The sequence below is a fragment of the Herpailurus yagouaroundi genome, unplaced genomic scaffold (assembly GCF_014898765.1).
Source record: "Herpailurus yagouaroundi ecotype Mexico unplaced genomic scaffold, PumYag 199, whole genome shotgun sequence".
Classification (NCBI taxonomy): domain Eukaryota; kingdom Metazoa; phylum Chordata; class Mammalia; order Carnivora; family Felidae; genus Herpailurus; species Herpailurus yagouaroundi.
In genome coordinates, this window is record NW_024412430.1 from 12,438,254 (window position 1) to 12,453,095 (window position 14,842).

General features: G+C 44.8%; 1 protein-coding gene across 5 annotated transcripts in view; it reads left to right on the forward strand.

Moving 5' to 3' along the window:
• DOCK8 (dedicator of cytokinesis 8) overlaps positions 1-14,842 on the forward strand; it is a 176,049-nt gene that overhangs the window by 36,707 nt on the left and 124,500 nt on the right. For all 5 annotated transcript variants that reach the window (XM_040449418.1, XM_040449421.1, XM_040449422.1 and 2 more), the window contains exons 6-10: positions 1,786-1,871; positions 6,530-6,596; positions 8,035-8,184; positions 12,257-12,337; positions 13,708-13,867. In XM_040449418.1, coding sequence (XP_040305352.1) covers positions 1,786-1,871; positions 6,530-6,596; positions 8,035-8,184; positions 12,257-12,337; positions 13,708-13,867 — 544 coding nt within the window. The remainder of the gene's footprint in view (positions 1-1,785; positions 1,872-6,529; positions 6,597-8,034; positions 8,185-12,256; positions 12,338-13,707; positions 13,868-14,842) is intronic.

Below are 14,842 nucleotides of genomic sequence, written 5' to 3' on the forward strand. Positions count from 1 at the left end.
AAAGCTTTTAGCCAAGGATCCTAAGGGTTGGAATCCAGATCAGAGAGGTAGCCTCAGAAGCCCGTGAATATGTGTTGAGGTTCTTCTCCAGTGGAGTGGGGTGGGAGGAGGCCTCGCTTTTCAATGTGTCAGCTCTGATCGCCCCACAAGTGCCAGCCTGTTCTGGAGGGAGTTGAACTCAGTGTGGACATCAAGCAGTGGCTCTCCCGAAACACGATCAGCAGTTCCAGCGGGCAAGGTGGCCATCTGATGAACCCGGGCTTGGGCCTTGAGGAACGGAGGTTAGGATACAGCTGGTTTGCTACTTTGTTCCACACATCTGGGTACAGATTTACTGAGGACATGATTCTGCTGCTGTATTTAAAAATGTTACCTGTCGCTGTGGGGTATTTGGTGGAAAGCTCCCATCATTTGTAGGCCAGGAGAACATAATTAGACACGACTCTTCTTTGGACCCTTGTGAGTCGCAGACCGCCCGTGTTTAGAGAGTCTACTGCAAGAGCAGGAATTCAAGTTTTCAGGGATTTGCACTGTTATCTTTGAATATATGGATATAATTAAGATACTGTCGGGGTGCCTGGGTGGCTCAGTCGGTTGGGCGTCCGACTTTGGCTCAGGTCAGGCTCTCGCCATCTGTGACTTCGAGCCCCGTGTTGGGCTCTGTGCTGACAGCTCAGAGCCTGGAGCCTACTTCAGATCGTGTGTCTCCTTCTCTCTCTGCCTCTCCTCTCTCTCTCTCTCTCTCAAAAATAAATAAAACTTCAAAAAACAATTTTTTTAATATATTATGATAGCTCAGATTTGAATGTTGAAAGTTGCCTCAGGGACTTGATATTTCTTTTTAAGTCTTGAGTCCCGAAGTGGTAAAATAGACAGGTGTATTTGTCATTACTAAGTCATTGCTAATTTGTCATTGCTGCGCTTCCTGTCCTTAGAACTTTTGCCAGCTCTAGCTGGATATGCAGGCATAGAACCTATACATATTCAACCCCAAGTCTCTATATCATCTGTTTAAGAGAACGTTGAAGTGAGAAAGACACTATATTTTAGTCCTGATGGTTTACATGTAGCCTGACGTGAGCTATTCTGACGCAGACCTCAAGCCTGAAACTCACCTATTTACTAGTAAAACTTTGACGGGAGAAATATTCTGAATGTGTGTTTAGAGCAAGCAAAAAAAAAAAAAAAAAAAAAAAGCCAGCAATACCAACAATAGGTATTAGATTTTGCAATGCCATCTGGTGGATGTTACTCAGCCATATTCCTGTTCACATTTCCTTCCTTCCTCCCTCTGTTTCTTTGTCTTAAATGCTTAGCTTTCTGAAAGGAGAAATTGTTTGCTGTCAATGTTGACTTTGAAGCTTGGGGTTGGATAAAAAGTCCAAGTGTTATCCCACAATTAGAAATAAAGCAAATGAGGGGCGCCTGGGTGGCGCAGTCGGTTAAGCGTCCGACTTCAGCCAGGTCACGATCTCGCGCTCCGTGAGTTCGAGCCCCGCGTCGGGCTCTGGGCTGATGGCTCGGAGCCTGGAGCCTGTTTCCGATTCTGTGTCTCCCTCTCTCTCTGCCCCTCCCCCGTTCATGCTCTGTCTCTCTCTGTCCCAAAAATAAATAAACGTTGAAAAAAAAACACACAAAAAAAAAAGAAATAAAAAAAAAAAAGAAAGAAAGAAAGCAAATGACAGTCGAGCCCTGGACGGCAGGCTTCCCTTCCCCGGACTGACTTCAGCTGGAACCCCTCGTGGAAATTCACTAATGATTTCTTTACCATGTGTTTAATAATAGGAGGATGCCGTGGAAATACGTCCGGTTCCAGAATGTCCTAAGGAACATCTGGGCAACAGAATATTGGTCAAGGTCCTGACCCTGAAGTAAGTATCAGCAAACATCCCAAACACGGCACTGAGGCTTATCTTGCCCTTTAGACAGAAACTGTCTCTGTCGACAGAGCCTAAATCAGGCACCTGTCAGGTGGTGGGAGGAGTAGACTTTGGAGTCAGCTACACTCGATTCTATTTCTACCAAGCCTTCGACTGTCCCTCTTCTATAATAGGGAAGGCACACCCTGAATTAGTCATGTAAGGTAATTGAGTGAAAAAGCACACATTAACAAAAGTAACAAGGAAAGCTGGATGGTGGAAAAAAAAAAAACTGAAAAAAACCTAAAAAACAATGAGTGGTGTATTCGAGTCCGCTCTGATTAATTCATGAGAGCTGATCGTGCTCCTCCCAGCTCTGTGTTCTGTGAAGTCAAGCAGGTAGCGTGACATTGGCCATGAGGGAATATTTACAACATAGAAATCAGAAAATGCTGCAAATCAGAGCTTTTTCTTTCCAGGGACTTGTTTGTTAAACATTTACTGGCGCACCGCTGTCGAAACATAATGTGAGATGCGGCTAAAACCCAGTCTCAGTGCCAGGGGACAACAGGGTAGCAGGGAGCAGTGGGGACTATAGCAAACCATCCCAAGGGGACACTACTACTGGTTAGAGCTGATTCTTGCCATCCAAGTACACAGGCCCTTTTTTTTTTTTATCAACTGTCTGCTTTGCTTTTGTTTTTGTTTTTGTTTTTTCAAGAGAAGCTGGAAATTCAATTTTTTATGCATAATTTTCTGACTTCTTAACTATCTTCTCATCTCCTTTTTTTATTATTATTTTAATGTTTATCTATTTTTGAGAGACAGAGACACGGTGTGAGTGGGGGAGGGGCAGAGAGAGGGAGACCCAGAATCCGAAGCAGGCTCCAGGCTCTGAGCTGTCGGCACAGAGCCCGACACAGGGCTCGGGCCCACGAACCATAAGATCATGACCTGAGCCAAAGTCGGACACTCAACCGACTGAGCCACCCGGGCGCCCCAAATTTCCTTTTTAAATACTACAAAACTGCATGTCTGCAGTCTGGATTCCTCTTCTGGGCCAACTGTTTGCCACATCTACTTAAATTTTTTTTTTTTTAATGTTTGTTTTTGAGAAAGGGAGAGATGGGGAGGGGCAGAGACACCCACACACATACTGAAATCGAAGCAGGCTCCAGGCTCCAAGCTGTCCACACAGGGCCGGATGCAGGGCTTGAACTCATGACCCTTGAGATCATGACCTGAACCAAAGTCGGATGCCTAGCCAACTGAGCCGCCCAGGCACCCTGTGACATCTACTTTAAAGCAGTTATCTCCAAATTCTTTGATTGTTTAACTTTCATAGTGAGAAAAAGCCCTGTATGCTCCATATATGTATGATAATTTTGTACACACTCATTAAAATACTGTACGCGTTATAGGGACGCCTGGGTCCTACAGGGACGTCGGGCTCTGTGCTGACGGCATGGAGCCTGCTTGGGATTCTCCAACTCCTCTTCTTCTCTCTGCCCCTCCCCCGTGCATGCTCTCTCTGTCTCTCAAAATACATAAATAAACTTTAAAAGACACATAAAATGTTACATGCATTATCAAATAGACATAAATTTTAAAATATGAACTAAGTAAATCAAAGTAAATTAGAGTAGCTTTTCCTTCACAGGAGCAGACTGTCTTGCATGCCCACCGGAGGGTCCATTGCAGCCTGCTCCTGCAGACTGCCACGCTAGAGAAGGCTTCCACCTCAAATCACAGACTCTTCTGAAACTATTAAGTTCTAGATGTTCCATCTAGGCAACAGCACGTGAGCATAGTATTGTTTCACGCCCTCAGGGGAGGGCATCGATGTCTTGAAGTGAATTCACGGACCCCTAACGCAGCCCCTGGTTTGCACTTCGGGCATCTGGACTCTGGACTCAAGGCTGTGTCTCAACCCCCGGGAGCTTCTCTGGGAATTTGAGTTCTTCCTGATAGATGAGGTTGTTACCCGGGATGCTGTCAAGGTTCCTACCCGCCCTGCACTCCTGTGATTCCAGTGCAGAGCCTCCCCAGATCCTCTCCTGAGAATGCGAGTGTGAGCGGGCAGCGCTGCTCACCCTGGGTCCTGGGGGCTCGCTTGATGTTGCAGCCCCTCCCCTCAGCCGGCTCTCCCAGCGGGGGGAGGGGCAGAGGGGCTTTTGTCTGTAGCAGGACAGGAGGGGCCCCGTGAGCCCGCAGTCGGTCAAGTCAGGGCTGCAGAAAGGCAGATGCTAGCCCTTGCAAGCCAACCCGGAATGCTAGCCTTGCAGCCGGGCCGCTGCCTGGAAGGGGCCGCCAGTCTCCTCCCTGTTGCCGGGGAGGCCACCCTGTTGTGTGACGCACTGGTGCACCCCCAGCCGGCCCTTCGTAGGTGCAGTAACTATGCTATTTGGGATTGGAGGAATTCTCCCTCGTGGTGTCCCTTTGTCACCAAACTTTCTAGACCTTTCTAGCCAATACACAGCAGCCGTTCTCACAGGTGGGAGAACATGGCCACGAAGACCGACATGTATTATGTAAAAAAAAACCAAGCAAATAGAGCCTTTTGGATGTCTCTTAATGAAAATCGTCAAGTGTGGATTTCTGGTGATGTTCTTCTCAATTGCCAACGCAGACCTCAAGCAGAAGTGAGGTGTTTACCCAGTATGCTTGGCCCACTCAAGGGGCTTAAATAACATCCATATCGACTTAACACCTGCAAGAAGAGAGATGGGCCAAAGAGATTGGCCCAGCTACTCTGTCCCACTGCTCTGCAACAAACTGGCTGCAAAAACAAAAAAGAAAGCAAGTTCTTTTTTTAAAAAAAATCATTTTCTTTTAATTTCTGTACTTATTTTGAGATAGAGAGCACGAGCGGGGGAGGGACAGAGAGAGGCGGGGGGAGAGAGAGAATCCCAAGCAGGCTCCGCGCTGTCAGCACAGAGCCCCACGCAGGGCCTGAACTCACAGACCGTGAGATCGTGACCCCAGGTGAAACCAAGAGGCAGACGCTCAATCGACTGAGCCACCCAGGCGCCCCAAGAAAGCAAGCTCTTATAGGTCAACCTGCGATCTCAACAGATGAATAGTAAGAACTTAATGACAATGCTGAGGCCTTCCATTTCCCCAGTGACGCTGACCTGCAGTTTTATTTCTACTCCCACGGATTTTATCAGCTGGGGAATTTTTCAAAAACTATTGAGATCTAGCACTGTCACTGCTTTGCTCTTGAGAAACATGTAAAGCCTCAAGCAAAAAGAAATCAAGCTGATGCCATATCTGCAGATGTCTGTAGCACATGGGAAAAAAAAAAAAAGAGGATGACAAAGAAGTATTTGTCTCATTTGCATTTTATGTGGAGAAACCTTTTTTTTTTTTTAACATTTACTTATTTTTGAGAGAGAGAGAGAGAGAGCACAAGCAGGGGAGAAGGAGAGAGAGAGAGAGACACAGAATCCGAAGCAGGCTCCAGGCTCTGAGCCGTTAGCACAGATTCCGGAGTGGGGCTTGAACTCATGAACCGCGAGATCATGACCTGAGCCGAAGTCGGCCGCTTAACCGACTGAGCCATGCAGGCACCCCTGGGGGGAAATCTTTTAGTGGAAAATTTATTATCCCCTTATGCGAAGTAACCTCAGCTCAGATGAGCTGTCTTGGTGGTGAAACCAGTGTGTGTCGGATTTACTCAGGGAACTTGTTTTCAGTGCAGACTTTGGGACACCTTCCACCACTGTTTCCCCCCAAGAGAGAAATTCTGGTTCAGGAGATCTCGGGGGGGACAAAGAAACCTGTGTTTTGATAGACAGAGTTACCCAGTGATAAAGCCCTCCTCTCACACATGCCTTAAACAAAATTTGGCCTAATTTACATGACTTCTGAGGCAATGGTGGTCCAGGGCCTGGTTACTGGTGCTCTCAGATGGCCGTATCCAAGGTCGTGGGTTGTTAGCCTGAGACCCTTGGAATCTGCACATCTGTGCTCCATGTGTATGCTATAACGTGGGGAGGGATTATGCCTCGGGTATGCGGTCTCTTCAAACCCACCCTTTCAAGGGCAATGGGCAATTAGGGCCAAGAATTTTCTAGCTCTCCCTGGACCCACTCAGCTCAGTGTTTATTGGCCGTGCTCGGTTCCCTTCCCCCACCGACTACTAACTCAGAAGCTCCCCTTGCAGTGGAATTAGGAAAGGGCAGACATTCACCCATACAGATGGTCCCTATCAGTCCAGGGAAAAACAACAGAAGTTTCCTTTCTTTACTCTCTGAAAAGCCTTGTCCCTTAGAATTGCATTCATAGGGATTCCTACCCGAGTGATAAAGGGTACACTGTGAACAAAGCCTTTACCTGAGACAGAGGCTTCACCATCAGAAAGCTCAGCAGCTACCACGATAAGAAGGGCCATGCTGGATCACACCGTGGGACCATTCTTCCCTGTCTCCCCTGTGGTGCCACAAACAAGTGCTTTTTAGGAGAATGTAGCCTCCACCACGATCTCCAGTAAGTAGGAAACGTCCACGAACCTCCCATGAATCTCCCAGTGCTGATTCTCATCTGCGTGGAGTGATCCAAATATTTGGGGGAACGATTGACATTTTTAGCCGGTTTATGTAACGAGTCACCGTCAGCAAATTCAAGATCATCTAAGTTAAAACCCTCTTTCTTCCTCTCTCTGACAGGTTTGAGATTGAAGTTGAACCTCTGTTTGCCAGCATCGCCCTCTACGATGTTAAAGAAAGGAAAAAGGTAAGGAAGGAACAACCCATCCCTGAGGGCACACTTACTGCTCGTGATTTTTCGGGCTCATGTTTTCAGATGCCACTTCTTTTTTTTTTTTTTTTTTCAGTAGAAAATGTGGGCATTTTAATTCAAGAGTAGATGAGCATTTGAAAATTACAAAAGGGTAGATAGAATCAGAGCTGGATGCTTCAAGTGGTGTAGACTTTTAGGACATTGGTCTGCCATGATGCTTTTTACCATGTTGTACATTTGTAAATATCACCTAATGTTACCCAGAAAATTGAAGAGCTGGAACATCAGATGCCACTTCTATGCAACAAAAACATATCAGATCTGAAAGCAGATGACCTTTGGTACGTCCAGTTGTACTGGGAATGCTGGTCGTTTATGTTCTTTGAAGAATCTTAAAGGGAGAGCCTGTTGGAAGTGGTGGCCTGTTTGAGATCGAGAGAGAAAAGAAATAGCAGCATATGGGATGACCAGTGAAACAAGGCAATTTAAATTCATTTTTAACAGGGCATATGTGTAATGTTACCTCGGTTTGGGAGCTTTTGCGTTGTGAAGTACCCTCATCACGGATGGAGGGCGCCATCCTGTGTAGTAAATCTATTAATTTGCCATTGGGGAAAGACCTCACCAACTGTGATGTGCTTTTTTTTTTTTTTAATGTTTATTGATTTTTGAGAGAGAGACAGACAGAGTGTGAACGGGGGAGGGGCAGAGAGAGAGGGAGACACAGAATCGGAAGCGGGCTCTAGGCTCTGAGCTGTCAGCACAGAGCCCGACGTGCGGCTCGAACTCACAAACTGTGAGATCGTGATCCGAGCCGAAGTCGGACGCTTAACTGATGGAGCCACCCAGGTACCCAGGTGCTCCTCCTTCTTGACTGTAAAGTAACCGAGGACAGAGACGGCGTCTTTCCCTTGACTGCAGTGCCTAGCACATCACTGGTATTCAGAAGATAAGGACGGGTTGATAAAAATGTAAGTGTTTCGGGGCGCCTGGGTGGCTCAGTCGGTTGAGCGTCCGACTTGAGCTCAGGTCACGACTTCAGCTCAGGTCACGATCTCACTATTCATGAGTTCGAGCCCTGCGTCAGGCTCTGGGTTGATGGCTCAGAGCCTGGAGCCTGCTTCCGATTCTGTGTCTCCCTCTCTCTCTGCCCCTCCCCCATTCATGCTCTGTCTCTCTCTGTCTCAAAAATAAATAAACATTAAAAAAAAATTTTTTTTAAATGTAAGTGTTTCAAGGAACACCTCTCAAACAGCTCCAGAATATCTAGAAATTGTGACAAAATGTGAATCAGATTTTCCACCAACCCCTAGAGACATCTGTGATGACCCTCATTTTGCAACATTTCTTTGTGGGGTTTTACTCTTCCAACCTACTTAGACCATGAGAACAACAGGTGGGACTCATTTTTTGCCTTGTTCCTTGTTGACAGATCTCGGAAAATTTTCACTGTGACCTGAACTCTGACCAGTTCAAAGGATTTCTGCGTGCTCACACGCCTTCTGTTGCCCCGTCGAGTCAGGCGAGATCTGCCGTGTTTTCCGTCACCTATCCGTCCTCCGACATCTACCTAGTCGTCAAGGTAGTTAAACACAATCTCGTTTGTACGTTGGGCATTCGGATGCTTCATTGTTGTGTTATTCCCAGAGCACGTTGGAGATGTCAGAACATATCCACTTGTTCTCTGTGCGATTCACTGTCTGCTTTTCAACTTGCCCCTTTTTCCTTTCCAAGAAAATTCTGTGTGGGATACTAGAGCAACTGTGGGTTTTGAAGGCCTACAGTCTTGATTTTGAATCCTGGCTTTGAAGCCTTATCGCTATAGGACTTGGGGTAATTACCCAAACCTTGCTGAGACTTGGTTTCCTTATGTGTAAATTGGGGATGATAATCCTGCCCTCTGTGGGCCGTTGTGATTGCGGAACAAAGCCTGGCACGTTACAGGCCCCCTTCCCCCTGGCCCAGCTCTTCCTCCTATGCTTGGCTGTTCAGCTCTGGGAGGCTGCTGTGGAGGAAATCCAGATAGACTTTCCCGACTCCGTTCATGTCCTTCTAGACACCTGTAGTTAAATGTTCCCAAGTCCAGGCTCTGACAATTTAAGATGTGAGCTATACTTTCTATATTTCACCCTCCCTTTTGAGCACCATGTGACAGACTGCGTATGTGCAGTGGGACTCGAAATCTGCGGGACAGTTCCAAGTACAAGGACCTTTTGTTCTCAGCGGTACTCTTTTTTCTGATGTGAGAAAAACGGAGACTTTGTCTACACACCCAAGTGCCTGGTTAGAGGTTAACAACAAACACTGGATATTTCACTTACCTTAAGCCAAATATTTAGTCTTATCGACTGTTTACCCCAAAACTGCAAAAAACAAAACAAAACAAAACAAAACAAACAAAAAAACCCCAAAAAACCCAAGATTCAGGTGTTTTGATTTCATGTACACCCAGAGTTCTGGGTTTGGAACCTTTTCTAGTTAACACAGTGTCTTACCTCCATAATCGCATTGATTCCCCCCCCATGACCCCATGAGAGTAGCATATCGATTCTAAAGAATTTAAGTGACATGGAGGTCAGCTAACAAGTGGCAGATGTCTCGGTGTGTGAGCTGCCTTTTCACCATTCTACAAAGACTCTGAAACGTTACTATTGCTTGAAGAGGATCTGTTTAAGCTTTTAGGAAGCATTAAAGTTAAAATCCTATTGCTAAGAAGACACATCTGTTGTTGTTAGACTTCACATGTATCCATTTTCCTGCAATATTATTACTTAGACATGTTGGAAGGTTAGCTTCGAACCCACCCTGGCACCCCTGTAGTTAAAGTTTTCTCCGCCTGGGAAACCAAAGACACTAGTCCCATAGAGCCGGATTTTGCTTCAGGCTCTGTTTCTTAGTGGATGACTTTATTTTGGTAAATCCATCATAGCCTGCTAAGTATCAGCAGCTACCTATAGGTTACTATTAACTTGCTTAATAGATTCCAAAATTTTCAAATGTACAAATGCATTCATTTGGCCATAACGAGCATTCTGTCAATTGTCTGGATACAGGGAAGACGTTTAAAGCTCAGTAAGACAGGCCCTGGTTTGCCTCTGGCTTCTTTTCCTTTACTGTAATGGCATCATTGCTGTTTCTTTCTGTCTAAATACAGAGCAAATGGTGTGTAATATTTAGCAGGCAGATGCCATGCAATGAAGAGGAGCTCTTTCTTATTTTTATTCCCAGGCCGAACACCAGGTTCTTTTCATTTCATTTTATTTTTTGAAATTTTTAATGTTTATTTTTGAGGTGGGGGGGAGGGGCAGAGGGAGAGGGAGACACAGAATCGGAAGCAGGCTCCAGGCTCTGAGCTGTCAGCACAGAGCCTGATGCAGGTGTCGAACCCACGAACTGTGAGAACTGAGCCGAAGTCAGAAGCTCAACCAACTGAGCCCCCCAGGTGCCCTGAACATCCAATTCTTAACTGTATTTTAGGTAGCGTTTCCTGGTTTAGTATTGCATATACCATTGCTTTGAAAGATTATCCAGGCTTAAAGGTTGAGGGATGGAGAATAAGGATGAGATTTAAAACTTTCAATATAAACATGGAAGGTGTGGTACCAGCCCCTCTTGATCTGACGAAAATTCCCTGGTAATTCCAACGCCCCCCTTTCCCCTGCCTGCCTCGGTTGTAAGGACACATGTGTTTGTTTTACACATAAACATGACGGGCCATACCGTGGACCCTCATAGCAGCTGCAGCACTTGTCACAAAGTACCTGGCGTTACCCTGTCCACCCCAGGGAAGGGAACAGTACCTGCTGGTCTGGTCAGATCTGGAGTCTCCCACTTTCAGATTCTGGAGACCCCTCTCCTGTGGTCTATACGTGACTAATACACTATACACGACTAATGCTTGCAGCATTCCCATTGTTGCTGCAGGGTCCTAATAAAAAGGTTCTCCATCTGTGTTCAGATTTCATGTCAAAGACCACATTTTTAGCCACTGACTGCATGGGAAAACCAACTTCTTCCAGTTTTTTCCATAAGCTCCCCACTGTGAGCTTCAGTAGAAGAGACGCCAAGCGTATCTTGTTCACCACCTATCTCCCCAGCAGCTACCGCCCCGCAGGTGCTCAGCCAGTGGTTTTTGAATGAATGAACGAATGAGTGAATGATTGCTGACTAGCAGTGATACTGGTCAGACTCTAGCTCAAGAGTTGTGGTGTGTGTGCTCAGCCTGGGGCAGCTGGGGGGAATCAGCCTTTGTGAGAAGTGAGAGACTTCCGGTCTGTGGTTTCCCTGAGACGGAGAGATGTCCAATGAACAGTTCCACACCACTTTCTCTGAACTCCATGAAACACCCTCCATCGCTAGGGTATTCCTGGTTTAAATACTATCTGGCAGTGCCTCTCAAGAATGTGTGCCTGTAAGCGATGAATCGCGGGAATCGACTCCTGAAAGCCAAGACTCCACTGTATATGCCGAGCGTTAGCTAATGTGACAATAAATTGTTAAAACAAACCAACAGAAAAGAATCTGTGTCCGATGGAATACGTTAACCCAGATTTCTTCTTCTTCTTTTTTTTTTTTTTTAAATTCAAACTTAAGTTAGTTAACGTATAGCGCAATATTGGTTTCAGGAGTAGAACTCTGTGATTCCTCAATCACCTACTTACAATACCCAGTGCTCAACCCAGCAAGTGCTCGCCTTAATCCCCATCCCCCATCTAGCCCAGCGCCCCACCCACCTTCCCTCCAGCAACTGTTTGTTCCCTGTCATTAAGAGTCCCAAATTTTTTTTGAAGCAGCATCTCAACTGATGTCTAATCTCAACACAGGCTAATGGGATCAACTCGTTTTTCTCCTCAGGCTTCAGGTTTAACTGCATTTTCTTGGAGCAGAGGGTTGGGAAATTTCAGATTGCCCCTTTCCTTTCTCCTAAAGAGGATGGCCACATTCATGGCCAGTCAGATCGTTTACCTGAAGCAAAATGGAAGAAGATATTCGACAGTGGTGACATTAATTCATATTCCCAGCCAGTTAGCAAAGTGAAAAGCTGTACCATCCGCTGTTTGGTTTTTTTTTCCCCATGTCTGTTAAATCCAGAGAAGCGGCCCTAATAGGAAATACAAGGGAGACAATTACAGATAATTTATTCTCTTCATTTATTCATTTTGTGGAAGGTTTTAGTCCCCAACCTGACTTTTACAGAGTCCATATCTCTTTTTTACATTGTAAGCAATAATAAAGAAAATGAGTTTTTCCCTTCTTACACATGTCTCATGGGTTCTGTTTTATAAAATAACTTTTATTGCATTTTTTATTGTAGGCATAATACACGTTTATGGTTTAAAAATAGAAAATACACATAAGCAATAGGAAGAAAATAAAAATAGCACATAATCTCAGCATACAAAGATAACTACTGTTAACATTTGCTGTGTATCTACAATCATCCTTTTAATGTACCTTTATGATTTTTTTTTTACACAACTATGGGGTACTCTTCATGCCAATTTTTTTCACACTAATTTTTTTAGATCAAAAAACATGTAATACGAACGTCTTCCCTGTCATCACATACTGTCACAAAATATCGTTTTGATGGTTGCCCCGATGCCAATGTATGGATTAATTCATGAGTTTTGTTTTAATATTTTTGTTGGTAGATTGAAAAAGTCCTTCAGCAGGGAGAGATTGGAGACTGCGCAGAACCCTACATGGTTATCAAAGAAAGCGATGGCGGAAAGGTATGATGTTGGGGTATTACTAAATGGTGACATTTTAGAATAAGCAGACATTTTCCCCAAGTTCCACAAAATAGTTAAGTCTATAATATGTCCCCATAAGAGACATTACTAAATCGTGTCTTTAAAAAGAATGAAGAGAAACTGGTCATTGATGATAACTTTTTTTTTTTTTTTAATTTTTTTTTTCAACGTTTATTTATTTTTGGGACAGAGGGAGACAGAGCATGAACGGGGGAGGGGCAGAGAGAGAGGGAGACACAGAATCGGAAACAGGCTCCAGGCTCCGAGCCATCAGCCCAGAGCCCGACGCGGGGCTCGAACTCACGGACCGCGAGATCGTGACCTGGCTGAAGTCGGACGCTTAACCGACTGCGCCACCCAGGCGCCCCTGATGATAACTTTTTAAAGAAATAAATTCTTGAATTCAACAAATGATGACATATCCACCAGCATCTAAAAAAAGTTGGCTAGGACAAAGCCACATCCTGTTGTGTTGGCTCCAAGGCTCTGACCCAGGTTGCGAAGGCCACAGAGACCTCACGAAACTGAACCATGCCTGAGCTCTACTGGACTTTCTCAATGGTAGCAGCCAGTTTCCAAATATCCTTTCTGGTGTGGGTATTTAGAAATAGGCTGAGACTTCTGTACATCATAAAATCACATAGAAAACATGGGTACTGAGCCTGTGAAAAGGACATCCTTTCTCAGCAACCATTTGCAAAAGTTTCCAATGTGACTTTTAAAACATGGCCTTTCTGGAATACTACTTGGCTTAATCAGTGTCCTGCTACGGACTTACAAATCTCAAATAAGATTTATTGAACTCAAGACATTTATTTTTTAAAACTTACCTTCTATTCTGAACTTAGAAAGAACAGCTTGGAAGTGTGGTCAACCTAATAAGGAAGTCGTTAGCAACCTTTATACATTTTTCTGGAGTTTCCCAAGGCAACTTTTGAAAAACAGGCTCTCTTGAAAGCTTGGTAGATAATATGTGAAATTTTTCATTCCAAAATTTCGTCGTGCAAATCCAAGTCCTGTGGCTAGCCCCTAAAAGAGTCACTTGTTGTTTAGCTTGTATAACAAGCCTTGGACGACAATGACTTCTTTTTCTTCTTCTTCTTTCTTTTTTAGTTGAAGGTATATTTATAATTAAATATTGATTTTCTTTAAACTCTTCCATTTCAAATCTGCATTTTCTTATCAGCTAGACTTCTAGGATGAGTTGTATCTTTTTCCTGCCTATTCACTTTTTTTAATCAGTTGGGTAGAGATTTTGGAGATGGCTGTCCTATTCATAGCAAAGACCATTGATTTCTTGCTGGCACCATATAGTTTGTCTCTGCTTGTCCCTTTCTACTTTCTTCTAGAGTAAAGAAAAGATTGAAAAACTGAAACTTCAGGCTGAATCCTTCTGCCAGCGTTTGGGGAAATACCGGATGCCTTTTGCCTGGGCTCCCATAAGCTTAACAAGTTTCTTCAATGTCTCCACCCTGGACAGGGAGGTAACCGATGTGGAGTCCATGGTTGGTAAGATTTTCAACTGCAGTGGGAAAGGGGGTGTGTTCCAGGGTACTCACTCTGAGGTCAGCTGCTTATTAGTGGGGGCTTGGGGTGCAGTAAGGTGTGAAGAATGGGAAGGAAGAGGGAGATAAATAGGATGAAACACTGTTGTGACTGACTTACAAATGCTTGAGCGGCCAGTGGTCCCCAAAGCAATTATCGTGAACATTGGTGGAGCTGAAATACACTCTTATAGTAAGATGTTTGGTTGGAATTTTCTGGACGCTCTGACACTTTAAAAAGTTAATTTTCCATAGCCACCTCCATTTAAAAGTAAAATTTTTGAATTAACAAAGTGTAGTAACTGTCTACAGTGGGTTCAACAATGCCACCGTGGTTGGCTCGTCAGGGTAAGAAAAGCCACACTCGGATAGGGCTTCTGAAAGCAAAACTCAGGTTTCTCAGTAAAATTTCCAGTCCCTTCAAGTTTGGCGGTGGTATCTTTTTTTGTTTTGGGTTGGTTCTGCCACGTGCAGTGAAAGAGATGCCAAGAGAATATTTAGTGACTGTTCCAATTTTTTTTTACCCTACTTCTCCTTTTCATCGCCTCACCCTTGGTCTGAGTCATTAATTTCCTGAACAGGTTGGGTGTGGAAATGTTCAAGAGGGTTCAGAGTTTTCAGGTCAACCCACCCCACCTGTGGGGGAGTGTCTGTTGTCCTCAGCGTCTGTGTGTCCAGCAAATATTTAAGGCTGTGCACTTTGCTCCTGCATTCCTAAGCCCTGACATGTCTGAAATGCTGCCTGTAACGGGGGACTGGAGGAAAAGGCACTTTGTTATTGCTGCCTCTGTTCTGGATTATTGTCGCATAACTGCCAGTCAGAACTGCTGGGTTATTTCTGATTTACCAATAGCACACCTCACTTTAGTGAATCCTGACCTTCACACCACGGGGTGTGTGTGTGTGTGTGTGTGTGTGTGTGTGTGTGTGTGTGTGTGTG